General features: G+C 54.0%; 1 protein-coding gene across 4 annotated transcripts; it reads left to right on the forward strand.

The window, feature by feature from the left end:
* The first annotated feature begins 384 nt into the window (after nt 1-384).
* HDAC11 (histone deacetylase 11) lies at nt 385-26,622 on the forward strand. 4 transcript variants are annotated; one of them, XM_003826241.5, is made up of 10 exons: nt 385-545; nt 1,442-1,590; nt 3,668-3,768; nt 16,938-17,054; nt 18,716-18,758; nt 20,912-20,988; nt 22,070-22,132; nt 23,083-23,179; nt 24,301-24,479; nt 24,675-26,622. In XM_003826241.5, coding segments are annotated over exons 1-10 (1,044 nt in total). In that variant the 5' UTR covers nt 385-543; the 3' UTR covers nt 24,891-26,622. The 4 variants fall into 4 exon arrangements, with proteins under 4 accessions (XP_003826289.3, XP_024784148.3, XP_034811755.1 ...); XM_034955864.3 differs by lacking the exon at nt 385-545 and adding an exon at nt 560-642; XM_034955865.3 differs by lacking the exon at nt 385-545 and adding an exon at nt 941-1,215.

A 26,622-nucleotide genomic window follows, 5' to 3' on the forward strand; every position in this document is an offset into this window, starting at 1 on the left:
GTCGGAGAGGTCACGGGGCTCCTTAGGTCACAGGCGGCAGGGCCAGAGAAACTCCCCCGCCCCTACGTTTAACTCGCGGAAACAAGGGCCCAGAGAGCCCAGACGCCAGCCCAAGGTCACACAGCGAAGCCCCGGCACAGCCTGCCGGGAACCTGTCGTTTCTAACCCCCAGCCTCTCGCCGTTTCTACCCAGCTTGGGAAGCGCAGGAACAGGACATAAGGTGGTCGCGCCCCTTCCGCGAGGCCGGGGTGAAACCCGCTTGGCCCTCCCGCCAGGGGGCGGAGCTTCCGAACCAGGCGGGATTCCACCGGGTATTTGCCTGCGGAGGCGGGACTTCGGGCTTGATGGGCGTTGGGGGTGGCCTTCCTGCGGGCAGGCTCTCTGTGTCGCAACACTGGCGGGGCGGGCCAAATCGGCCAGAGCTCTGCCCCCAGAGGACGCGGCTAAGCCCGGGGGCGTGTCCTGGGCTGGCCCCACCCGCGCCCCGCCCCGCCCCGCCCGGTCGCGGAGCTGCGGCCAGCTTTGGGAGGGCCGGCCCCGGGATGTGAGTGCCGCGGGGCGAGGGCGGGGGTGGGCTCCCAGGGGTCCCGGTGGGCGGGCGCGCTAGGGCGAGGGCGGGGACGGCCGGGCGGGCGCGCCAGGTAAGGGCCCAGATTTGCGGGTGAGGGGTGAGGGGCGCTCGGGACGGGTGTTTCCAGGCCCTCCCGGCGCGCCAGGCCAGCCCCGCGCCCCTGCTCGGTGGCCCGAGGGACGCGCGCCGGCCGCGGGCCCGGGCCCGGACCCGGAGCGGTCGGGCGATGTGCGCGGGTCTGACGTCTGCGCTGCCCAGCCCCCTGGCTACGCGGACGCCCCCACGGAGACAGCCACTGGGGCGGATTTCTGTCTCTGGGTGACGACTGCCAGGGTGTGATGGGAAGGGTTAGCAGCGCAGCGGGGTCAGGGGATCCCCGCCCCCCGCCCTGGCTCCAGTTGGGTCCCGACTTGCGTTTCTGAGTGCTTACTGTGCTCAGCTCCTCAGCTGCATTCTCTGAGTCCTCACAACAGCCACACATTTTGCAGCCGAAGCCTTGTGCCACACAGCTGTTGGGGCATTTATTACAGTGCAGAGGTGATGCGCGGAGGCCTTGCAGCCAGACACACCTGAGTGCACGCCTGCTTCTCCACAGACCTGCACTGTGACCTTGGGCACACCTGGTCTGCTCTCTGAGCCTCTGGTGCGATTGTGGTGCCTACCCCCAGGGCTGCTGTGAGGACTGGATTGGAATTGGGTTCGGGGAAAGGCAGCCAGTTTAAGCAGCTGTTGTTGAGCGGCCCTTGTCTGGGGCTGAGGGGCTAGTGGTGCTGGGCAATGGTTGGTGGGTCAGTCCAGGCGGGCTCGGGAGGGAGCTGCTTTCTGCCGAGGCTGCCCCAGCTGTGCGTCTGTCTTTTTCCACACGGTAGGCTACACACAACCCAGCTGTACCAGCATGTGCCAGAGGCACGCTGGCCAATCGTGTACTCGCCGCGCTACAACATCACCTTCATGGGCCTGGAGAAGCTGCATCCCTTTGATGCCGGAAAATGGGGCAAAGTGATCAATTTCCTAAAAGGTATGGAAGGTCCCCCTTGGACTCTCATCTGCTTCCTCCAACCCACCTGTCCTCTCCGTCCTCATCCCCAACATAAGCCTCAGGCTCTCTCCCATCTTCAGTTTCAGCCCTCGGACGGCCTTCCACCCATGCTTCCGCCCAAAATGATTTTTCCAACACAGACTCCTAAGCACGATATGATGTCCCTGACTCAGACTCTCCCTGGCTCCCCATCCTGTGGGCCTAAGTCCTGCCTCTGCCCAAGAGGCCTAGTGGAAAGGTAGCTGATTACTGATGGGCACAGGGAAGGTGAAGCTTGGAGGAGTCCATTTCCTAAGGTTCAGAGAGTCAGGAGGTAGAGCACCTCCACCGCACCTCCCTTGATTACAGATGGGGGAAATTGTGTCCTAGAATGATTAGGAAACATGCGCACCCAATTCCAGTCCAGTCCTCACAGCAGCCCTGGGGGTAGGCACCACAATCACAGCAGAGGCTCAGGAGCTCACTGTAACCTCCGCCTTTCAGGTTCAAACAATTTTTCTGCCTCAGCCTCCCAAGTAGCTGGAATTACAGGCGTGAGCCACCACACCCAGCCCTGATTTCTTAATGTGGCACTCATTATAAGATTGTAAAAGCCCACCTGTAGACCGAACTGGGCACACTGGCTGCCTGCTTGTGACCTCTTTCCAGGGAAGGATACAGCTCCCATTAGTGGCTGAAGTAACACAGTTACAAGAGGCAGAGTTGGGTTTGGAACTGAGAGCTCCAGGCGCCCTACCTTTAGGGCTCATCCCCTTGAGCAAAATGATGCTTCGAAGAGCACATCGTTTTAACTGTGGTTTGTAATCAAGGGGCCTGATTTAGGTGGGAAATTCACTTAAACTTGTTTTAAAAGGAAACATTATGTCATCAAAATGGGAAAAGGCAGTTTCACTTGCCATAAATAGGTCATGGTAAAAAAGTAAATGCAATGAAAACAACAGTATAATTCAATCCAGGCTGGTTACTATTGCCTGCAGGCTGTGAGACTGATTGGTGGTTTGAATGGAAGATGAGCAAAGCACAGGCAGGTGTTGCGAGGCCATGCCACACTGAGCCTCCTGTAATATCATCAGAAGGTGGAGGGAGGCCGGGCGCAGTGGCTCGTGCCTGTAATCCCAGCACTCTGGGAGGCCAAGGCTAGGGGATCACTTGAGGCCGGGAGTTTGAGACCAGCTTGGGCAACATAGCAAGATCCTGTTTCTACAAAATGAAAATAAAAAACTTAGCTGGGGGTGGTGGTATGCACCTATAGTCCTAGCTACTTGAAATGCTGAGGCAGGAGGATCACTTGAGCCCAGAAGTTCGAGGGTGCAGTGAGCTATGGTTGTGCCACTGCACTCCAGCCTGGGCTACAGAGCAAGACCTTGTCTTGCATTTATTTATTTGTTTATTTATTTATTGAGACAGGGTCTCACTCCCATCACCCAGGCTAGAGTGCAGTGGCGGAATCAAGGCTCATTGCCGCCTCAACCTCCCTGGCTTAAGTGATCCTCCCACCTCATTTTTTTGATATTTTGTAGAGATGCGGTCTCACTATGTTGTCTAGGCTGGTCTTGAACTCCTGGGCTCAAGCAATCCACCTGCCTCAACCTCCCAAAGTGCTGGGATTACAGGCGTGAACCACCACACCTGGCCAAGACCCTGTCTCTTTAAATGAATTAAAAAAAAAAAAAAAAAAAAAGGGCGGGGGGAAGGTGGAGGGGGAATTCCTAAGAAGAGTTTTTCTCACTCTGAGGGTCAACATCCCTGACCCTTGTGCCACCTGCTCCTGAAGGTTGTCTGGCACACCTGAGCTCTCCTTGTGACTATCAGTGGCTTGGGAAACATGGGGATCGCTGTGTGTACGATGTTCATTGCTCCCTGGCCAGAGGGACTGGCCACTGTCCACAATGGCTGGGGAGGCTACCCCTTCTCAGAAGGCCCACAAGCCAGCAGTGCCTACCTACCCCTGGGGCAGGGGCTGCCACAGGCCAAGTCTGCAGCCTGTGGGAGGGTCTGGGGCTGGCCCTGGCCTTGAGGTCAGTGGGGAAGCAGGGTGCTCCCTCTGTGGTTTCAGAAGAGAAGCTTCTGTCTGACAGCATGCTGGTGGAGGCACGGGAGGCCTCGGAGGAGGACCTGCTGGTGGTGCACACGAGGCGCTATCTTAATGAGCTCAAGGTACAGGATGTCGGGCCTGGGGGGCTGCGGGCCTGGGGCAGGGGGCTGCTGGCCAGGAGTGGCCAGAGGCAGGAGGTGGCTCAGCCTGGGGAAGCAAAGTCTCACAGGGCACCCATTCATGTCCCTAGTGTTGGAGGAACATGGGAGTCTGTGGTCCCCAAGAGAAGGAGAGAGGTCATAAAAAGGCAGACCTCAGTTTGGGCCAGGCCGCTCTGAGGGTGGTGTCCTCCCCTTCTCCAGGGCGTATGAAAGCCTTCATAGAATTTTAGGCTTCTACATTATGACTTTCAAGCTGTGCTCTGTCGACACGCCTCAGAGACCCCCAGCCCCTGTCCTCCAACCATACATAGCTCTTTCACTTTGGTCTATTTTGTTTGTTTGTTCATTTTTTTGTTGGTTTTTGTTTTTGAAATGGAGTCTCACTCTGTCGCCCAGGCTGGAGTGCAGTGATGTGATCTCGGCTCATTGCAACCTCTGCCTTCCGGGTTCAAGCAATTATCCTGTCTCACCCTCCTGAGTGAGTAGCTAGGATTACAGGCGCGTGCCACCGTGCCTGGCTAATTTTTTTTGTATTTTAGTAGAGATGTGGTTTTGCCGTGTTGGCCAAGCTGGTCTCGAACTCCTGAACTCAGGTCATCTGCCCACCTCGGCCTCCCAAAGTGCTGGGATTACAGGCGTGAGCTACCGCACCCACCCTATTTTTTTATATTGGGCTGAAGTTTAAGACTCTGGTCTAAGTACTTCTGCTGAAGTTTTGTTGAAAATTGTTGGTCTAAAAACTAATTTGAAACCCTCAGGGCTCAGCAGAGAAGAGAAACAAGTGGGAGGGCCGGTGGTAGAGTCTGGGGTGAACTCCTGCCCCTTCCCAAGGGGCTGCTACTCAGCTCCACTGTGGGCCCGGCATGGCCAGAGCACCTGGTCTTCAAAGAGAAGCCAGGAATCCAGATTATTAAGTGACATTTCCTGATTTTTTTTTTGAGACTGAGTCTCGCTCTTGTTGAGCAGGCTGGAGTGCAGTGGCACGATCTCAGCTCACTGTAACCTCCGCCTCCCGGGTTCAAACAATTTTTCTGCCTCAGCCTCCGAAGTCGCTGGAATTATAGGCGTGAGCCACCACACCGGGCCCTGATTTCTTAATGTGGCACTCATTATAAGATTGTAAAAGCCCACCTGTAGACCAAACTGGCCACACTGGCGCCTGCTTGTGACCTCTTTCCAGAGAAGGACACAGCTCCTATTAGTGGCTGAAGTTCTGAGGGCTGAGGCATTCAGTTCAGTGCTCTTTGTGGGAACAGAGGGGAGGTTGGGGCAGGGGCTTGCATTGGAATCTGGTACCGCCAGCCTGCCTTGGTGGGGGTGGGGTCAGGGATGCCTCAGGTTATCTGCCCCAAGAGCGTGGGAGCCCCGACCCCCAGGCTCCCTGGCTGAGCTCACCTTAGACTCAGAGCCACAGTGGATGCCTGAGGCCAGCAGGCCCCTCTGCTCCACAGGTGGAAAAGCCTAGGTCCAGAAAGAGGCTGTGCTCAAGGTCACCTGGGAAGTTGGCCGGGCCTTGGGGAGACCCCTGGCAGGTCATCCAGTCCAGTCTTCTAGGTTCCCAGTCAGGGCTGCTGCCTCCCTGCTCCCCAACCGCAGCCTGAGGTGTGAGAATTCTAGATAGGGCCACGACAGTGTGAGCACATGAAAGATTACCAGGAAGAGGTTGAAACCTGCCTCCTGGGAGAGAGAGGGGTGTGAGGCCTTGGCAGGAAGCCCAGTGCTTGGCTGCCCTGGTTTCCTGGGGCCCAGGCATGCGTGGTCACAGTCCACAGCCTAGGGCTGGGCCAGGAGGACATGCCTGCCAGAGTCCCGAGGGTGAGGGGAAGGAAGGGACAGGAGGCGCTCAGCTGGGGCAGGGAGAAACCAAAACAGAATGGTGTGAGTGAACCAGGCTGGGGGTGGGGGGCCTAGGTTCCAGGGCCCCACCCATTTGAGGGGCCTTCAGGGGAACTGTGTTGGGCAGGCTGCATGCCTGGCCTTGGTCCCCCAAAAGCCTGAAAGCAGCTTACTATGTGATATATAATAATACAAAATAGCTGGGTGTAGTGGCATGCACTTGTAGTCCTAGCTACTTGGGAGCCTGAGGCAGGAGACCTTGAGCCCAGGAGTTTGAAGCTGTAGTGAGCTATGATTGCACCACTGCACTCCAGCTGGTATGACAGAGTGAGACTGTCTCTTAAAAAAAATAATAAAAGTATTAACAGGTAGAGTCCCAAGTAGAAAACTGAGGTCGAGGGTAGGAGGAGAATTCAGGTATGTCCACTGAAAAAGTTAACCAAGATGGTGATCCAGCTGCATATTTGGCTTGGAGCTCCCTGGCAGTCAGAACAAAAGGAGAAACATGATGGTTTCTACGGCACCTATTAAGATGAAGAAGTAGGCCGGGTGCGGTGACTCATGCCTGTAATCCCAGCACTTTGGGAGAACGAGGCGGGCGGATCACTTGAGGTCGGAAGTTTGAGATCAGCCTGGCCAACATGGAGAAACCCTGTCTCTACTAAAAATACAAAATTAGCCAGGCATGGTAGTGCATGCCTGTAATCCCAGCTACTTGGGAGGCTGAGGCAGGAAAATCACTTGAACCTGGGAGGTAGAGGTTGCAGTGAGCCGAGATTGCGCCATTGCACTCCAGCTTGGGCAACAAGAGCGAAACTCCATCTCAAAAAAAAAAAAAAAGATGAAGAAGTAGTCAGTCATTCAACACATCTGTATTGAACGCCAACTGTGTGCCGAGTACAGAGAGAATAAGACAGCAGGGCTCTCTGCCACCATGGATTTGCATTTGAGTCGTGGAAGATTAAAATTAAGGAAGCAACCACCCAAGAGCATTTTAGAGAGCACCAAGGGCTATGAAGAAAGTGAAAAATAGAGGGTAATTGGATGGTCAGGGAGGGCCTCACAGAGGAGGTGATGTTTGAGTTGAGACTAAACAAAGGAGCAGGTGATACTCATGTAGAGTTTTTTTTTTTTTTTTTTGAGAAGGAATCTCGCTTTGTTGCCCAGGCTCGAGTACAGTGGTGCGATCTCAGCTCACAGCAACCTCTGCCTCTTGGTTCAAGCGATTCTCCTGCCTCAGCCTCCCAAGTAGCTAGGATTACAGGCACCCGCCACCACGCCTGGCTAATTTTTGTATTTTTAGTAGAGACGGAGTTTTCACCATGTTGGCCAGGCTGGTCTTGAACTCCTGACCTCAAGCAATCCATCTGCCTCGGCCTCCCAAAGTGCTGGGATTACAGGCATGAGCCTCTGCTCCTGGCCCTCATGTATAGCTTTGAAGGAAGAATGTTTCAGAATCCCAGGCCTGGAGGTTGGAGGGGACTTGATCTTCCAAAGGGGAGAAGAATGCTTGGGAGGCCGGATGGAAGGGAATAAAACATTGTGGCTCGTACACGGTGCAGTTAGGGAGGCCAGAGCCCCAGGCCACACAAGGTCTTGCAGGCCGTGGGAGGAGTGTATATGTTGTTCCAGGGACCTTGGACAGTCACGAGAGGGTTTTCAGCAGGAGGGTGATATGGTGTGACATGCCCTTGCTGCCCAGGTGGGACCCAAGCCCGTTTCAGACATCATCTGGCACCTAGGGCTGCAGCTCAGGAACATCTCCCACCTCCCTGCAGATGTCTGCAATGTTTCTTTTCTCCTTCCTCTGCTGTGGGCGCCCAGAGAGTGCCCTAGAGAGTCCTTCAGGTTTCTCAGGCTGCTTTTCCCTGGTCATTCTGTGTGTGCTGTGTAACATCCACCGTCTCCCCTGCCTCATCCCATTCTACCCCCAACCCCTGCCTGGGGCTCATGCCTGACTCTGCACTGGTGTGGCCTTTGATACTTAATAAACAGGGCACTGAAGGAGAAGCAGGAGCTGGACGTTTGCAAGATGTCAATTCAGGGAAACCCATGTTTATCAAGCTCCTGCTGTGTGCAAGGTCCAGGGTTGGCCCCTCTGAGGGTAGCTGTTGAGCTCCCCAGCGCCCCAGCACTGGGCTCTTGCCTTTGGTTGATTCTCGGGTGACAGTTTGCCATGGAGTGTGGGTTAGTGCTGGGCAGCATCTGACATCCTGCCCCTGTGCACTCTGCACTGGACAGTGCTCAGGACACGTGGATCCAGCAAGTGCTCAGAGGGCACCACTCTGTGATCTAGGTGCTGCAGGGATGGGATGGAGCAACAGACCACATCCCTTTCCTGCTGGAGCTGGCATTTAGGTGGGAGAGTCAGACAATAAACGTAATAATTAAGTAATGAGATAATATGTTAGATGGTGCTGAGTGTCGTGAAGAAAGGAAGGGACAGCAGGAAAGGGGGTGGGGAGAGCTGGTGAGAGGATGGCAGTTTTAAATCAGGAGTCAGGAAAGGGCTTACTACCTGTGATCACAGGTGACATGTGGGAAGGGAGTGAGGGAGTAGGTGATGTGGTCATCTGGGGAAGGGCATTCCAAGCAGAAGAAACAGCAAGTGCAAAGATCCCAGGGCAGAACTATCTGTCATGAGTTCCAGTACAGTGTGGAGAGAAGGAGACACAGACCATAGCTCCATGGAGCACCTGGAGGGACCCTGGAGAGTCTCCAGGGGAGTGAGCTCCTCTTGGTCTCCAACTCTCTCTTCTCTTCCCTGAGGGGCTCCTCTCTCCTTTAAAAAAAATTTTTTTTAAATTGTGGTAAAATTTACATAACAAAATTCGCCATTAACCACTTTAAACTGTACAGTTCAGTGGCCTTTAGTCCATTCACAAAGTGCTGCAACCATCATCTCTAGTTCCAAACATTTTCATCACTCCAAAAGGAAACCCTGTGTCCTTTAAACACTTGCTCCCCGTTTATCCCCCCAAGTCCGCTTGGTAATCACTCACCTGCATTCTGTCTCTATGGATTTGCCTATCCTGGATATTTCATATAAATGGAATCATACAATATGTGACCTTTTGTGTCTGGCTTATCTCACTAAGCACAGCGTTTTCAACGTTCATCTGTGTTGTGTTGTAGCATGTATCAGTACTTCATTCCTTTTCACAGCGGAATGATATTCCATTGTAAAACACTACATTTTTTTTATCCATTCATTAGTTTATAGGCCTCTTGGCTATTGTGAGTAGTGTTGCTGTGGACATGTGCATACGAGTATTTATTAGAATACCTGTTTTCAGTTATTTGGGGTATACACCTAGGAGTAGAATTACTGGGTCACATGGTAATTCTGTTTAGTTTTCTGAAGAACCATCAAGGTGATCTCCACGGGGGCTGCACCATTTCCACCAGTAATGTACCAGGGTCCCAGTTTCTCTACATCCTTTTCAATGCTTGTTATTTTCTGGTGTTTTTTTTTTTTTTTTTTTTTTTTCCCCAGTGTGGCCATCTTACTGGATGTGAAGTGGTATCTCATGGTTTTAATTTGCATTTCCCTAATGGCTAATTAACACCGAGGATCTTTTCATGTGCTGATTGGCTGTTTGTGTATCTCATTTGGAGAAATGTTTATTCAAGTCCTTTGCCCATTTTTAAAATTGGCTTGTCTTTTTGTTGAGTTGTAGGGTTCTTTATATATTCTGGATATTATATAATTTGTAAATAACTCCTCCCATTCTGTGGGTTGTCTTTTTTTTGATAGTGTCCTTTGATGTACAAAAATTTTAGTTTTGCTGAAGTCCAATTTATCTTTTTTTCCTTTTCTTTAGGTGTCATATCTAAGAATCCATTGCCAAACCCAAGGTCATGAAGGTTTACCACATGTGTTTTCTTCTAAGAGTTTTATAGTTTTCACTTATATTTAGGCCTTGATAAATTTTGAGTTAATTTTTATATATGTGTGAGGCAAGTCCAACTTCATTGTTTTGTACTCAGATATCCAGTTCTCCCAGCACCATTTGTTAGGCTGTTTTTCCCCTGTTGAATGGTCTTGGTACCTTTGTAGAAAATCAACTGGCCGTAGATGTATGGATTTATTTCTAGACTCTCAATTCTATTCATTTTTTTGGTTTGTTTGCTTAAGAAAGGGTTGCATTCTTTCGACAGCCCAGGCTGGAGTACAGTGGCTCCATCTCGGCTCACTGCAACCTCCGTCTCCTGGGTTCAAGCGATTCTACCATCTCAGCCTCCCGGGTAGCTGGGACTACAGGCGTGTGCCACCATGCCTGGCTAATTTTTATGTTTCTTGGTAGAGATGGGGTTTCACCATGTTGGCTAGGCTGGTCCCAAATTCGTGACCTCAAGTGATTTGCTCACCTCAGCCTCTCAAAGTACTGGGATTACAGGCATGTGTGAGCCACTGCGCCCAGCCAATTCTATTCATTTGCTCTATATGTCTGTTCTTATGTCAATACCACACTATTTTGGTATTGTTACTGTGGCTTACTGTGGTTATTGTGGCTTTGGACCAAATTTTGAAATTCTGAATTGTGAGGCCTCCAACTTTGTTCTTTTTTTTTTTGAGATGCAGTCTCGTTTTGTCGCCTATCCTGGAGTGCAATGGCACAATCTCGGCTCACTGCAACCTCCGCCTTCCAGTTTCAGGTGATTCTCCTGCCTCAGCCTCCCGAGTAGCTGGGATTACAGGCGCCCGGCACCACGCCCAGCTAATTTTTCTATTTTTAGTAGAGATGAGGTCTCACCATGTTGGTCAGGTTGGTCTCAAACTCCTGACCTCATGATCTGCCCGCCTCTGCCTCCCAAAGTGCTGGGATTACAGGCATGAGCCACTGTGCCCAGCCAACTTTGTTTTTTTTCAAGATTGTTTTGGCTGTTTGAGGTCCCTTGAGATTCCATGTGAATTATAGCATCAACTTCCATTTTTTGCAAAAAAGGCCATTGGGATTTTGACAGGAATTGCATTGAGTAAATTGCTTTGGGGAGTTTTGCCATCTTAACAATATTTGGTCTTTCAATCCATGAACATGGGATGTCTTTCCATTTATTTATGTCTTTAATTTCTTTCAGCAATGTTTTGTAGCTTTCAATGGACAAATCTTGCACCTCTTGGTTAAATCTATTCCCATGCATTTTATTCTTTTTGATGTTATTATAAATGAAATTGTTTGAATTTCCTTTTAAGATTGTTCATTGCTGGTATATACAATAATCAGTTGTATAGAAATCCAACTGATTTTTTTGTGTTGATCTTGTATCCTACAACTTTGCTGAATTTGTTTCTTAGCATTTTTTTTTTTTTTTTTTTTTTTTTTAGACGGAGTCTCTCTCTGTCACCAGGCTGGAGTGCAGTGGCATGATCTCGGCTCACTGCAACCTCCGCCTCCCAGGTTCAAGCGATTCTTCTGCCTCAGCCTCCCAAGTAGCTGGGACTGCAGGTGCACGCCACCATGCCCAGCTAATTTTTGTATTTTTAGTAGAGATGGGGTTTCGCCATGTTGGCCAGGGTGGTCTCGATCTCTTGACCTCGTGATCCGCCCACCTCGGCCTCCCAAAGTGCTGGTATTACAGGCATGAGCCACTGCGCCTGGCCTGTTTCTTAGCTTTAATAGTTGTGTGTGTGTGTGTGTGTGTGTGTGTGTGTATTCGTATTCTTTAGGATCCTCTATATATAACATCATACCGTCTGTGAAGAGAGGTAGCTTCCTTTCCAATTTGGATGGCTTTTATTTATTTTTCTTGCCTAATTCCTCTGATTGGAACTTCCAGTACTATGTTAAATAGCAGTAGTGGAGCAGGCATCTTTGTCTTGTTCCTGATCTTAGACAGAGGGCTTTCAATCTTTTACCGTTGAGTATAATGTCAGCTGTGGGGTTAAATTTTTTAACGCCTTTTATCATGTTGAGGGAGTTCCCTTCTGTTCTTAGTTTGTTGAGTGATTTTATCACAAAAGCCTATTGACTTTTGTCAAAGGCTTTTTGTGCATCAACTGAGAGATCGTGTTTTCCCCTTCTCTGCTTTTGCTCCCCTTCTACTGGTAGAAAGGACCCACCTAAAGCAAGCAGTGGGGACCCTAGAGGGGTTACAGCCTAGCTCTTCCCTGAGAGCAGTTCTTGGTTTGAACCTGAGGGCAGCGGGTCCGCCTGAGGAAACCAGGTGTCTGGAAGGTGAAGGCTTGTGGAGCTGAGTGGATGGGGCAGTAGGTCCCAGAGATACGGCCAGCCCCAGTCATGTCCTGCTCTCTGTGGAGTCCCACAGAGGCTGACGGGGTATGGGGGCCCTGATAGCTGGCTACATGCAGGCCATGCCCTTTGGCGAGTGGTGGCGTCAGTCTGGGACAGACCTCCCATGCTCACATAGTGTGCTCATTCACCCAGCACTGCCTTAGGTTGGGTTCCCTAGAATGGTGGCTCTTAAACCCGAGCAAGTATCTGAAACACCTGGAGGGCTTGTTCCAGCAGATGACTGGGCCCCTCCCAGAGTTTCTGATCCACGTTGTCTTGGGTAGAGACTGGGAATCTGCATTTCTAATACATTCTCAAGTGCTGTGGATGCTGCTGGTCTGAGAACCACATCCCTAGAAGCAGAGTCTGAGATGGTGCAGGCGATTTCAGATGAAACCTGCAAGAGGCACAGGCAGTGGGGAACGGGCAGAGTGAGCAGCTGAGCACAGATGTGGATTTGGAAGTGTGGCCTCAGCCTGATTCCATGGAGATCTCTGGGGCGTGAATGTCACCACAGGGTTGCCCTGCCCAGAAGCATGTGGCCTGGCTGTTTGAGGCCCTTGTCAGTCATGGCTCTCCTGGGATGATGCAGGTGAGGTGGCTTCTGTCAGGAGAAGGGCTCTGGTGCACCAGCCAGAAAAGGGGATCAACGGCATGCATGGCCAGCACCTACTGTGTGCCAGGCATGGCCTCAGCACTGTCTGCACAGCAGTGAGCAGACGCGTGCTGTCCTCCTGGAGCTGGCATCCTTTTGAGGGAGATAGATGCTAATCGGGACAGTCTGTAGCCTCAGGGAGAGAAGTGCTATCTGGGAAGATGAAGCCAAGGTGTGGGCTCCAGAGGGCCCCAGGTGGGAGTATTTTATTTTATTTTTTTGAGACAGAGTTTCACTCTGTCACCCAGGCTGGAGTGCAGTGGTGCGATCTTGGCTCACTGCAACCTCCACCCCTTGGGTTGAAGAGATTCTCCTCCCTCGCCTCCTGAGTAGCTGGGATTACAGGCACCTGCCACCATGCCCGGCTAATTTTTGTGTTTTTAATGGACACCAGATTTCACCATGTTGGCCAGGCTGGTCGCGAACTCTGGACCTCAAGTAATCCGCCCACCTCGGCCTCCCAAAGTTCTGGGATTACAGGTGTAAGCCACCAAGCCTGGCTGGGTGGGGGGATTTTAGATTAGATGGTGAGGACAGGCCTCTCTGACTGGTTTCCACCTCTAAGTCCTCATCCAAAGCCTTGTTTTATAGATGAGACAGAGGCACAGAGAAGTGAATTCTAAATTCACATAGCCAGTGGCAGAACCCAGACTTGGACCAGTTTGGGGAACTTCTGAGCCTGTCCACCCCAGTCCTAGCCTCGCCCACAGTGCCCTTGCCCAGGGCAAGACTATCAGAGAGCCTGACCTGCTGGATCTGGGCAGTCCCACCGTGGCGTGCTGCATGTCCCAGAGAAGGTATCTGTCAGCAGTGCAGCACCCCCCACCTGCCCCACCCACAGCTCCCTCGGGGGCTATCCCTGGAAGTGTTGGTCAGAAAGTGAATCTCCAGATGTCACCTGGTGGTGCCCTGAGCTCCTCCTACCTGCCACCTCCTCTGACCACACAGAGCCTGCTCTAGCCCAGGCCCTCTTCCCTCTCCTCCCCTCACCCAGGGACCCGCCACTAGTCCGCCCCACCCACTCTGTTTATTTCTCACCTTGGCCACTGATGGGTGGTTTTTCCTAGAGCGGTGCTGCCCTGTGGAACCTTCTGCAATGATGGAAATGCTCAGACCTGCTCTGTGCAGTCCAGTCGCCACTGGCCGCATGTGGCTCTTGAAATATGGAGAGTGTAACTGAGGAACCAAACTTGAATTTTTAAAATTTTGATGAATTTACAGTCACTCGTAAGTAGCCACCTGTGGCTGGCAGCCACTGGATTGGATGGTGCTGGTCTAGGGTGTTGGCAACCGCATCACTGCCTTGTGCAGAAACCACTGCTGCACCAGGAGAAGGCCCAAGTGCCAGCCTCCTCTTCGCTGCCCGAAGTCTGCTGCTCCGCTGAGGGGCTCGTCTCGCCAACGTTGGCACAGCAAACACACATACTTTCTCCTGTGGGGGCTGGTCCTGCTGGCCAAGTCCCGTGCATGCTCCTGGGTGGCTGCACCTGGCCCCTGGACCAGGTCAGGTCCAATCTGTGGAGGATACCAAGGAACCTCTTTGAGGTTCCCAAGTGTGTCCCATGCCACTGCAGTTTTGCAGAAGGTTAGTGTGTGTGACTTAAAAAGCAAAGAGGGCAGGCAGATCTTCTGACATCTGGGGGGAGCAAAGTTAGAATGGAATATTTGCTGCAGAACTTCTCAGAGCCTTTAGCATGCTAGGGTGTGCTGCGAATCTCCAGGAGGCAGGCGGCATAAGCCGTGCTTCCCAAACGACTTGCCGGTGGAAGCCTCCTCGAGGAGTGCTGTGCGAGACCCGTGGCTGTGGAGCACACGAGAGAATGCCTTTCTCGTGGTTTGTGTCCATGCTGGGCTCTCGGCTGCATTGTCTTCCAGTCTGTGTCCCCTGCTGGCTTCCCAGGGAGGGAGGGAGGCTGTGACTCCATGTGCTCCTTCAGCGGCTCATTTGTTTGCTCATTCGTTCGTGGAAAACCATGGTTCCATGCCAGCCACACGCGGGGCCTGTGCCGGGCAGTGGGATGAGTGTGGTGAACCAGAGGAGCTGATGACCTCAGGCAGGGACCTTCCTTTCTCTGGGTCTGTCCCGCAACATACACGCACACACACACACACACACACACACACACACACACGGACATACCTGTGCACACATGTATACACAAGACACACACACACACATACATACACTCATGGGTGTGTCCTGCAGCTGTCTGGCTGTGCTGGTCCCAGCTCTTACACTCCCACCCCTTCCCAGGCCCTGTGATGCCTCCATGTTACCGCCAGAGGGCCTGGGCTTGTGGAAGTGGTGCCCCGTGGGCACCTCTCCTTCCCGACCATGAGTGGGACCCTGCTCACTGCCTTCTCTACCAGAGTGAGGGAGTGATGCCAGCTTCCCCCGCCTTCAGCCGCCCTTGCCGGCCTGGGCTGGTGGCCATGGGCATTCCCCAGCAGTGTGGGCAGGCTGGGTGCCTGGCACCCCCAGGACTATGACAGAAGCCTCCCCTGGTGGCCAGGGCCTAAGCCATGAGGCCCCTCCTGGGGCCTGACTTAGAGTGTGTCCTGCCTTTTGTCTGGCCCCGAGTGGCCTGGCTACAGCACCTCCTGGCCCTCTGAGGTTCGTCACCCCTCTGCCATCACACCCATCCCTGGCCACCCTCTCCCTGCCTGCTGCCTGCTGTCTGTCATTGAACATGCTCGTGTTTCTCCCATCCTAAAACTCCTCCTCCTGGTTGGTGAATGCAATGGCCACACTTCCCACTTTCCTCTCATGGAATGTCTGCAGCTTGGTGCCTCCCTCCACCTGCTCCTTCCAGCCTCCCTCTCTCCACCTGGCCTCCTGAGCACTGCACCTTAGGTCTTTCCACATCTCACCCTGTCCCAGGGAAGCCCTTGATCGTCCCCAGGGGTTCTCTCTCTGGGCCTTGCCCTTCAGCATGGGAAGCCTGCAGTCCCAACCCAGCCCTTCACCTCCCACTCTCCCACCCCTGTTCTGAGCTCTAGTCTCACTTAAACCTCAGCTGTCTCACCTGGCTGCCCCAGGGGCTGACTTGGCCCATAGAGAGCAGAACCTAGTGCCGCCTCTGTACCCTGCTTCAGGTTCACCTCCAAGTGCCATTACCCTCACAGGCCCCAGACCCGACACCTGGGCCCTCTACCCCTTGTCCCTGCATGCTGCCTGCTAATACCTGCTCCTCTTACCACCCCAGACCCTTCTTATCTCATGCTTCCTCCCTAGGGCTGCTACTTCTCTATTCCTGTTCCCCTAATTGGTTCTCCTTGCTGCAGCTAGTGCAGCTTGGGACAGCACCATCTATGGTTCCCTACTGCCCTGACGACAATGTGTGAGCCTGTGCTAGCAGACCAGGCCCTGTGTGATAAGCTCAGCCTGCCCTGTTCCAGCTGCACCCACCTTCTCTGGATCATGGACTCACTTCTCTGCCCACAGATACCTTTTTCCCTTGACCTCTGCATCTGGATAACTCCTATTCACTCTTCACCTCCTGCAAATGCCACCACCCCCAGAAAGCCTCTCTAATAACCCCCACCCAGTTCTCCTCTTCATCGCCACACTCATCACACTGCAAATAAGTGTCTGCAAGTGTCCTGGCATGAGAATGGGCCCTCCAGTGCCCACCTGGGGCACCTAGCAGGCACTTAGTAAATATTTACAAAGTGAGTGGCTTTGCCTCGCGTGGGTGGGGAGCAGGGATGCGTTTTCAGCCAGGAGATGGCTTGGGGTTTGGGGGCAGCCAGTGCCATGGATGTTTACCTGGTGGACTTGGAGGTCACAGGGCACACTCTGTCCTGATCTTAGTGCAGATACCTTTCAGGTACCCTAGACCCCCCAGCCTCAGCTGCTGGAGATGAGGGCAGTGCATCCCTTTTGCCAGGAAGGTCCGATTCCCAATGGACGAAGAGGCAATGCAGTGCGAGGGAGCAAGAGGCCAGGGCTCCCGTCCCAGCTCTGTCAGTGACTCATTGTGTGGCCTTGGGAAGATCCTCGCTGCCTAGGCCTCAGTGTCCCTTTCTGTACAGTGGGTGGTCTAGACTAATTTGTTATGCCAAAGCAGTCCTAGACCTGCACTGCTGACTTGGAGCCCTCTGCACCTCCTGTTCTGGGCACAAGAGGGCAGCCAAGGGCCTCAGAACGCTGAGGAACCCTGGCCAACTAGCTTTAAGAAATGCATTGTGTAAACTGCTCTTTCCTGAGCCCAGAGCTTGTCAGGAGCCTGGTAGGGTTGTGGCTCTGGCTCTGATTTCTACCAAAGGAAGTGTGCTTGACCAGGGAGTTCATCCAAGGGCACCTGGAAACTGTCCTCAAGGCATTTCCCGGGGAACCAATTTCTCACGGGTTGCCTCAAGGTGGGGCAGCGGAGGCCAACAGCCCGTGTCTTTTTCCGCAGTGGTCCTTTGCTGTTGCTACCATCACAGAAATCCCCCCCGTTATCTTCCTCCCCAACTTCCTTGTGCAGAGGAAGGTGCTGAGGCCCCTTCGGACCCAGACAGGAGGAACCATAATGGTAGGTGGGGTGGGGGGGGCATGGCTGGGCTGGGGGCCCCCACACCCCAGGGTCCTTCTCACCTCCTTTGCCCTGGAATGCCCTCCTCCCACTTAGTAGTTGAACAGAATCCTAAATATTCCTCAAGGCTCGGCAACAATGACCCTTTCTCCAAAAGCCTTTTTTCCCCATCTTGGGACATTAGAATTCTCTTCCCATCGTTCCTTCTCCTATGACCTCCTATTTGTTACCGTAATTGCTAGTATATAATATATCTCTCCACCCACCAAAGCGGATATCCTAGCACTATGGCTCTAATGCACACCCCCTCACCAGTTTTTTCTTTCTTTCTTTCTTTCTTTTTTTTTTGAGTAGAGTCTCGCTCTGTCGCCCAGGCTGGAGTGCAGTGGTGTGATCTTGGCTCACTGCAACCTCTGCCTCCTAGGTTCAAGCGATTCTCTTGCCTCAGGCTCCTGAGTAGCTGGGACTACAGGTGTTCGCCACCATGCCTGGCTAATTTTTGTATTTTTAGTAGAGACGGGGTTTTACCATGTTGGCCAGGCTGGTCTTGAACTCCTGACCTCAAATGATCCACTCACCTTGGCCTCCCAAAGTACTGGGATTACAGGCTTTGAGCCACCATGCCCAGCCCTAATGCACCCAAAATTAAGATGGAGAACTGATCCTCCATGACTTCAGTGATGAATAAGCCTCCACGTCTCCCCCACTGTGGGTGTGGCAACAAAGAATCCCCACAGCAAAATTAGGTTTCACATTGTGTGTGTGGTTTTTAAAAAAAAAATGTGCCACAGACTGCCTAGTTATTTGGAGATAGAGGAATGTTTCACATGCAAATGTATGAGGATCTAAACCAGCCCTGGATCACTACCTACTAATCCCCTACAGTTCTGTTATGTTTGTAAATTTGTACTTTTTTCTTTAGCTTAGTAGAATATTACTGCCCATCCCCAAAACTATGATTTCCTGGAAGATTTCAGTATTTAGTCTACTATATTTCTTTTTTTGCTTGTTTGTTTTTTTTTGAGACAGAGTCTCACTCTGTCCTCCAGGCTGGAGTGCAGTGGTGTGACCTTGGCTCACTGCAACCTCTGCCTCCTGGGTTCAAGTGATTCTCCTGCCTCAGCCTCCCGAGTAGCTGGGATTACAGGCACACGCCACTCCACCTGGCTAATTTTTGTATTTTTAGTAGAGACGGGGTTTCACCACGTTGGCGAGGCTGGTCTTGAACTCCTGACCTCAAGTGATCCGCCTGCCTCGGCCTCCCTAAGTGCTGGGATTACAGGTGTGAGCCACTGCGCCTGGCCCAGTCTACTGTATTTCTGTGAGCAAAACTTTGCCTATTTTCCCTTTGAAAGCCATATCAAAATTATTGTCAGCTCATATGTGATGGATGATAAGTACTTTTATTTTTTCCAGTTTCCTTGCACAATTGCAAAGGTGCTTATGCACTGTACATCTCATATGCCAGCCAAGCTGGCACTTACTTCCTGGACTGTTGCTTGGGGTAGGGAGTTCCTTCTATACCCCTGCCTTGTAGCTCAGCTCATCCTTCCCCCAGAGCTGGCTAGAAGCAGTGTTTATGGAATGAGTGCATGAATCAGTGAATGAATGATTGATGGATCAGCTGCCTGCGCCCCCTCACCCTCTGCTTGTCTCCAAAGGCGGGGAAGCTGGCTGTGGAGCGAGGCTGGGCCATCAACGTGGGTGAGTGCTGGGAATGTCCTCGGGAATGTCCAGCCCGGCTTGGTGGAACTGGCCTGAAAGGGGGCTGGGGGAGGGCGGGAGGATCCTGGAGGTGGCAGCTGTGAATTCAGAAGCTCTGGTTTTCCCAAGTCACCCTAGCCTCCTTGTGGAGTGGCCTGGAGGTTGATGTGTAGCCTCCTAGGTACCTGGGAGAGACTGACCAGTGCCTCCATCTGACGTGGGATCCTTGTCTAAGGAGGTCCCCGGGTGGTTCCCCAGCCCCCTCTTTGCGTACTTCCAGTGGCAGGGAGCTTCCTCCCTTCCAGAGAGCGTGTGCCATCCTTGGGCAGCTCAGCATGGTCTGAAGCCTGCCTTGTGTCTTCCCTGAAGGACTCCACCTGTGTCCTGGGGCCCAGGACAGCCCACAGAGGCTTGGTCATGTTGGGTTGGGTGGGCACATCCGGGGTCAATACCACCACCTTCTCAAGGGTCCAGAGGGCCCGTGCTCCCCAGCCCCTTTGAATCTCCCACAAGATTGGCTCATGGGAGGGCTGCACGAGAGTCTCCCTTGTCCCTGTCATTGTCCCTCCTGGAGGCACAGCACTTGACAATTTACAAAGCTCTTTTTCACCAGGCTCTTTTTTTCTTTTTCGAGACGTAGTTTCGCTCTTGTTGCCCAGGCTGGAGTGCAATGGCGCGATCTCAGCTCACCGCAACCTCCGCCTCCCAGGTTCAAACAATTCTCCCGCCTCAGCCTCCCGAGTAGCTGAGATTACAGGCATGCACCACCATGCCCGGCTAATTTTGTATTTTTAGTAGAGACAGGGTTTCTCCATGTTGGTCAGGCTGGGTCTTGAACTCCCGACCTCAGGTGATACGCCCGCCTCGGCCTCCCAAAGTGCTAAGATTACAGACATGAGCCACCACGCCCGGCCTTCACCCAGACTCTTATTTGAGCTGGGCATAATTGTCAGGCCTGTCTCACTGATGAGGAAATGGACATGGAAAGATGCGTACTGGATCGTGTAGAGCCCTAAAGCAGGGTCCCCCAGCCTTTGGCTCTGAACTCTGCAGGGGAGAGTCCACCTTGGGCCACTGCACAGTTGAGGGGAGCCCCACTCTGCAGGGGCTGGGTCTCTTCCATCTTGGTATTACCAGGTGCCTAGCATTCGGTCTGGCATAGTAATGATGTTATGGTACTCTGCTGCACAAACCCGGGAGTGATCTGTGCCCTGCGTGTCTACAGCAGGGTTCCGAGGAGGGCCTGGATGGCCCTCCCCATGGCAGGTGTTACTGCCTGGTAGAGGTTAAGAGCCTGGATCCTGATCCACCCTGGGTTTGATCCTGGTTCTGCCATTACCTGGCTGTGTGACCCTGGGCAAGTTGCTGACTTCCTCTGTGGGTCAGTCTCCTCATCTGTAAAATGGGGATGGTGATACTAATGCCCCTCCTCGGGCTCGAGGGAGTCTTCAGCAAGCTCAGTTGCTCAGTCAGGTGTTCACTGTGGCTGTCTTCTCATCATTAGGAGCCAACAGTAGCCTCCTGGGGGGTGGGAGAGGCAAGTTCCTGGTATCCATGGGGCCAGCTGCACACTGTCTGACGGAGCAGTTGTTGGGCTCAATTTCAGAGGGCCTCTGCAATTCAGGCCATCCCAGGGGCTGCAGGGGAGGGGGTCTCTATGGGCCCTAGGGCTCTGAGGCTGTGTCTCAGGGTTGAGGGGTGATGGATCCCGGGCTCTAGGGCCCTCCTCGTGGCTGTAGGCAGTCATGACCAGCAGAGGGTGCCCTTCCTGACCACCCGCTTTGGCCACTGGCAGAATCCGCCTGGCCCCCATACCACCACTCCTTCCTGGAGTGGGGAGCCACATGGAGCCAGGCCCAGCTTGGTGGGGACAAGGAGCAGCTTTCTGCTTCTGGAATGATGAGCTATCTGTTGCTTAGGGGTGTGAGTGGCACTGAGGACTTGCTGGGGACACGCTGAAGATGTGGCTGCCTTCTGGCCTGGGGATGGTGACATGCCCCAGCACTCAGCTTAGTTTGCCAACCCAGAGTCCGAGGCACAGGTTCCTGAGAGCTGAGCAGGGAGGATGCTGGGGGAGGTGAAGGGATGGAGGAGCTTCTGGACTGAGCCTGGGAGCCTGGCTCTGAGCAGCACCGCTCTCTGCCCTTCCGCAGGGGGTGGCTTCCACCACTGCTCCAGCGACCGTGGCGGGGGCTTCTGTGCCTATGCGGACATCACGCTCGCCATCAAGGTGTGTCTATGAGCAAGTGGGGTCTCGCCTCCAAGAGCCCTCCTGGAATCCTCCCCATAGCTCCAAATTAACTGTTCTCACCCTGAATTATAGACAAGGGGCCTATGCTGGAGCAGGGAGGGGGCTTGTTTGGGTTGCTCAGCCAGGCTGGAACTGAATCCAGATCTGACACTTGCTCCTCTTCCATGTTGCTTAGAAGGGTTGCCTGTGGTGGAAGGGAGTTATTCCAGCCTCCCACAGAGCCAGGGGACTAGAGAGGGTCAGGATCTGCTGTATAGCCACATATTAAGTTGTAGGAAGAAGGGCATGGCTGGCGAAGGGAGTAGGGAGTGGAAAGAATGATGGTGCTGATAGCACCTGGCACTTCTGCATGCTCCAACCCGCACTGTGCTCCAGGACTTACTCCCTGAATCCTCGCAGACAGACAGGGGCCCACAGAGGTGAGGGCATGCAAATAGCAGGGGCAGAATTGGCGCTGGCCTCTGGTCTGTGGGGCCCCGCAACTCCCCTGCCACTCTGTGCCTGGCCTTGTGCTGGGCATCAGGAACTGACTGACCTGTTCCTATGTGTGCCTGCTCTCATGGGGCACATAGACTGATGGGGGGAGGCAGGCCATTAGGAGAAGGGGGAAGCACAGGAGACCTTCCTGGGGAGGAGGGAATGAAGGCTTCCTGGAAGAGGGGGCATTTAGGACTTGGCCTTGTAGGATGAGGCAGAGGTTGGGGACTGAAGTCCCAGGGCTGTGGGGATTCTCTCCTTAACCCCTACACATTTCCTAGGGAATCTGGGAAAATCCAGGGCCTGAGTGACCCACTTACCTCCTGACCTATGACCCTTCAGGGCACAGGACATGCCCCCTCCTCCAGGGAGCCTTCCCTGACCACCTCCTGCATGCACACATGGAGCCCCACAGCTGGAGCTGCACAGCTCTCCCTGGCAAGTGACATATTTGCTGGGTGGCCTGATTACCCACAAGCATTAGGCCCCCCTCCCCGCCCCTCGCCAGCCAGCTGGGAGTTGCTGTAGGGCTGGGTCCTCTGGCCACCCCAGGTCCTCATGTCTACCCTCTCCTCCCTGGCAGTTTCTGTTTGAGCGTGTGGAGGGCATCTCCAGGGCTACCATCATTGATCTTGATGCCCATCAGGTGAGTGCCCTGCAGGGGCTGGACTCTTAGGGGACCTGCCACCCCCAGTTCCAGAATCTTCCCGGGGCAGGAGAGTCTCCCTCCTCATGTCCCCACGGCTCTCACGGCTTCTGTCTTCTGTCTCTCGGGCTACAAATGCAGGGTCTGTCTTTGTCGCTCTGTCCAGGACAGTGGGTCCTCCTCATTGCTCCCGAGGGTCCTCCCTCCCTCCTCCTGACTGCCCCCACATGAGGCTCTTCCTGAAGCCCACTCTGATGGGACTGCTCTCGTGTGCAGAGCTCTGCTGTGGGTCCCCATTGCTTACGAATAATTTGGGGCACTGCCCCCTGCCCAGAGCTGCTGAGCACTGGCCACCTGCCCCTCAGGCGGATGCCCACACACATGGCTTGGCTCGGGCACCTGGGGTCACCATTTAAGAACTCGGCGCCTAGGGAGGAAAGTGTCAAAGCAGAGGGTTACCTCCTCCTCAGGACCCCTAATGAGGCCAGTGCCTCTGGTCAGACAGGGAGGGGACCCAGTGGACTCCGGAAGGCACCCCCCTGCACCATTACTGCTGTGGCTTTGTGCTAGTTGGGGCCCTGCCTTGGGTTCTTGCGACCCCGAACTCCTGAGCCAGGTCACATGTGGACAGTCCTTTACAGTTTGCTTTTCACGTCCCTGATCCCAACCAGTCCCACCACAGACTTGAGAGGGTGGCAGAGCGGGATTTCTTCCTCTGGTAGGGAACCTAAGAGCGCTAGGCTTGCTCAAGCCCGTGCTAGAAGGTGTCGGGGCCTGGTTTTAAGGTTGAATCCCAGCTCTGCCCCTTAACAGTCATGAGACCTGCTGCCCCCGAGAGCAGGCCGTGCTGCCCTGGCAAATGGGGAGTTTCCTGAGGGGTGGGTGAGTGGCAGAGCCCCAGCCTTGCCTAGGGCACCTACCCGAGAGCGGCTACTGTGACCTCCCCACAGGGCAATGGGCATGAGCGAGACTTCATGGACGACAAGCGTGTGTACATCATGGATGTCTACAACCGCCACATCTACCCCGGGGACCGCTTTGCCAAGCGTAAGCTGCTGCCCCTACCCTCATCTCGGGTGTGTCCTTGTGGATGAGGCTCTCTCCTGAGTGTCTCCTGTCTGCTAGGCCCTGCAGAAGCCACTGCAGTCATTCATAGCATCCCTGTGAGGTGATCCTTTCCATTTTACAGATGAGGAAACCGAGACCTGGAGAAGTCACTCGACCCACCCAAGATCACATAACCCTTACAATAAACATGCATCTGTCTGGCAAAAAACAGGAAAGAATGAAAGAAAAAAAAGAAAAATAGGATAAATTTGAAAATACGAAATAAGAAATAAATTCACATAGGCTGGGCATGGTGGCTCACGCCTGTAATCCCAGCACTTTGGAAGGCCGAGGCAGGCGGATCACCTGAGGTCAGGAGTTTGAGACCAGCCTGACCAACATGGAGAAACCCCATCTCTACTAAAAATACAAAATTAGCTGGATGTGGTGGCGCACGCCTGTAATCCCAGCTACTTGGGAGGCTGAGACAGGAGAATTGCTTGAACCTGGGAGGCGGAGGTTTCGGTAAGCCGAGATCACGCCATTGCACTCCAGCTTGGGCAACAAGAGCGAAACTCCATCTCAAAAGAAAGAAAGAAAGAAAGAAATTCATGTATAATCGTTAAAATGAAAATGCATTAAACTCATCAATCAAAAGTCAGAGACTCTCAGATGAGATTTAAAAACAGGGCTGCCACCTTTGCAGGTAGGGGACATTTTTGCACCAGTCGTGATGAGTCTGGTGTGGATAAGTCAGCAGCTAGTATGGCCCAAGGAACCAATTTCTGAACAGAACCTCACATGTGCTGAGCCTGGGCTTAAGGGCAGGGCAGGGTGTCCATGTGTGTAGGCAAGATCCAGAGGAGGCAGTGAAATCTGACATTACCAACACAGATCTCCACACCCCCAGGGCAGTGTCTCAGCTTCAGTGCCCCTTCTCTCCTTTGAGTCCCCCTTTTTGCAGCTCTTGGTGCTCTTTTCACCTTAGTTTTGGGTGGAATGAGGCCAAGCAGTGCTGAATCTGACAGACCAGTTTCCAGTCTTGCCTGGTGTCCACAGTCTTGTCCTGAGCCTCAGTTTCCCTTCTCTATAAATTGAGGCCATCCATGTCTCTCTCCCAGAGGCCATCAGGCGGAAGGTGGAGCTGGAGTGGGGCACAGAGGATGATGAGTACCTGGATAAGGTGGAGAGGAACATCAAGAAATCCCTCCAGGAGCACCTGCCCGACGTGGTGGTATACAATGCAGGCACCGACATCCTCGAGGGGGACCGCCTTGGGGGGCTGTCTATCAGCCCAGCGGTACGTCCTGACCCTTGGGGCCACGGGAGGGTCTGCTCTATGGACTCAGCAGCAGCAGGAAAGGTGGGCGGCCTCATGTCAGGGAGGAGATGGGCTGAAGCAACAGCAGTTTGGAGCAGGGCTAGCCCTGCAGCAGGACTTCCTGACACCATGGGGGTCTGGCCTGCCTGAGTCACCCTCCTCTTCCCCTAACAGGGCATCGTGAAGCGGGATGAGCTGGTGTTCCGGATGGTCCGTGGCCGCCGGGTGCCCATCCTTATGGTGACCTCAGGCGGGTACCAGAAGCGCACAGCCCGCATCATTGCTGACTCCATACTTAATCTGTTTGGCCTGGGGCTCATTGGGCCTGAGTCACCCAGCGTCTCCGCACAGAACTCAGACACACCGCTGCTTCCCCCTGCAGTGCCCTGACCCTCGCTGCCCTGCCTGTCACGTGGCCCCGCCTATCCGCCCCTTAGTGCTTTTTGTTTTCTAACCTCATGGGGTGGTGGAGGCAGCCTTCAGTGAGCATGGAGGGGCAGGGCCATCCCTGGCTGGGGCCTGGAGCTGGCCCTTCCTCTACTTTTCCCTGCTGGAAGCCAGAAGGGCTTGAGGCTTCTATGGGTGGGGGCAGAAGGCAGAGCCTGTGTCCCAGGGGGACCCACACGAAGTCACCAGCCCATAGGTCCAGGGAGGCAGGCAGTTAACTGAGAATCGGAGAGGACAGGCTAGGTCCCAGGCACAGCGAGGGCCCTGGGCTTGGGGTGTTCTGGTTTTGAGAACGGCAGACCCAGGTCAGAGTGAGGAAGCTTCCACCTCCATCCTGACTAGGCCTGCATCCTGACTGGGCCTCCCTCCCTCCCCTTGGTCATGGGATTTGCTGCCCTCTTTGCCCCAGAGCTGAAGAGCTATAGGCGCTGGTGTGGATGGCCCAGGAGGTGCTGGAGCTAGGCCTCCAGGTGGGTCTGGTTCCCAGGCAGCAGGTGGGAACCCTGGGCCTGGATGTGAGGGGCGGTCAGGAAGGGGTACAGGTGGGTTCCCTCATCTGGAGTTCCCCCTCAATAAAGCAAGGTCTGGACCTGCCTTCCCAGGCCCTTCTGTGGGGGTGAAGGTGGGGAAGGCCTGTGGCGCCCAGATCACTGCCTTAGCAGTAGTCTTGCCTGTTCAGTGCAAGGGGCAGGTTTTGGGGGAGGAATTCTTAGCGCAAGGACGGGCCTCAGCCCTGTCGCCTCCAGGGGGCCGCTGACCCAGGTGGGGAGGGGGCAGAAGAAGGGTGGGGGACATGGGCAGGCCAGGCTCACAGTTGGAAATCAGGGATGCAGGGTGGTGCCCAAGCCAGGTCCTGCAGGAACCCAGGCCCAGGGAGGGACCCAGACACTGGTGAGGCGGGGCAGGGGTTCCTGGAGAGAGGGCAGCGAGGATCTCTATCCTGGCCTGGGGATTATGAACATAGGTAGCCGGGGCAGGGCCCTGGGTGGGACTGTGGCCTCCACTGGCCTCACCAAAGTGCCTGGGCCCCAATCCTTCTCCATGCCCAGGGCCCCCAGGTGGGCCAGACCTCTGGCCTGTTCCTCAGCCCTACTCATGGGGACATTCAGGGACCTCCAGGAAGTGGGCGGGGGAGCATCCACCCCTGCTAGCCAGCAGCTGTGGCCCTGATCAAATCAGGGGCTGGGGAGGGAAAGTGGGTCCATTGAGGTGGCCCTGCTCCATCAGCCCCCTACGGGACTTGTGTTCATTACAGTGAGGGGGTGCTCCCACTGTCTCCCGACCTCCCTAATGCTCCCTCTGCTGCAGGGAGAAGGGTTCCAAGATCACAAAATGTCAACAATGCTGGCCTCCTGGACCAGACCCCGAGGCTCTAACAATGCACTCTGAGATCCCTACCCTTGCCGTTGGTCTCTGTCGCTGACTCGAGGCACCTAACATCCATTCACACCCAACACAGGCCAGCGACTTCTGGGGCTCAGCCACAGACATGGTTTGTCACTGTTGAGCTTCTGTTCCTAGAGAATCCTAGAGGCTTGATTGGCCCAGGCTGCTGTGTGTGCTGGAGGCAAAGAATCCCTACCTCCTAGGGGTGAAAGGAAATGAAAATGGAAAGTTCTTGTAGCGCAAGGCCTGACATGGGTAGCTGCTCAATAAATGCTAGTGTGTTATTCCA

Source organism: Pan paniscus, chromosome 2, assembly GCF_029289425.2.
Source record: "Pan paniscus chromosome 2, NHGRI_mPanPan1-v2.0_pri, whole genome shotgun sequence".
Classification (NCBI taxonomy): domain Eukaryota; kingdom Metazoa; phylum Chordata; class Mammalia; order Primates; family Hominidae; genus Pan; species Pan paniscus.

Excerpts from the sequence above, each read along its gene's own strand:
- HDAC11 (XM_003826241.5), top strand. Across the intron at positions 18,759-20,911 it reads AGGCTGGGCCATCAACGTGG|GGGGTGGCTTCCACCACTGC; the intron begins GTGAGTGCTGGG and ends GCCCTTCCGCAG. Across the intron at positions 20,989-22,069 it reads ACATCACGCTCGCCATCAAG|TTTCTGTTTGAGCGTGTGGA; the intron begins GTGTGTCTATGA and ends CCTCCCTGGCAG.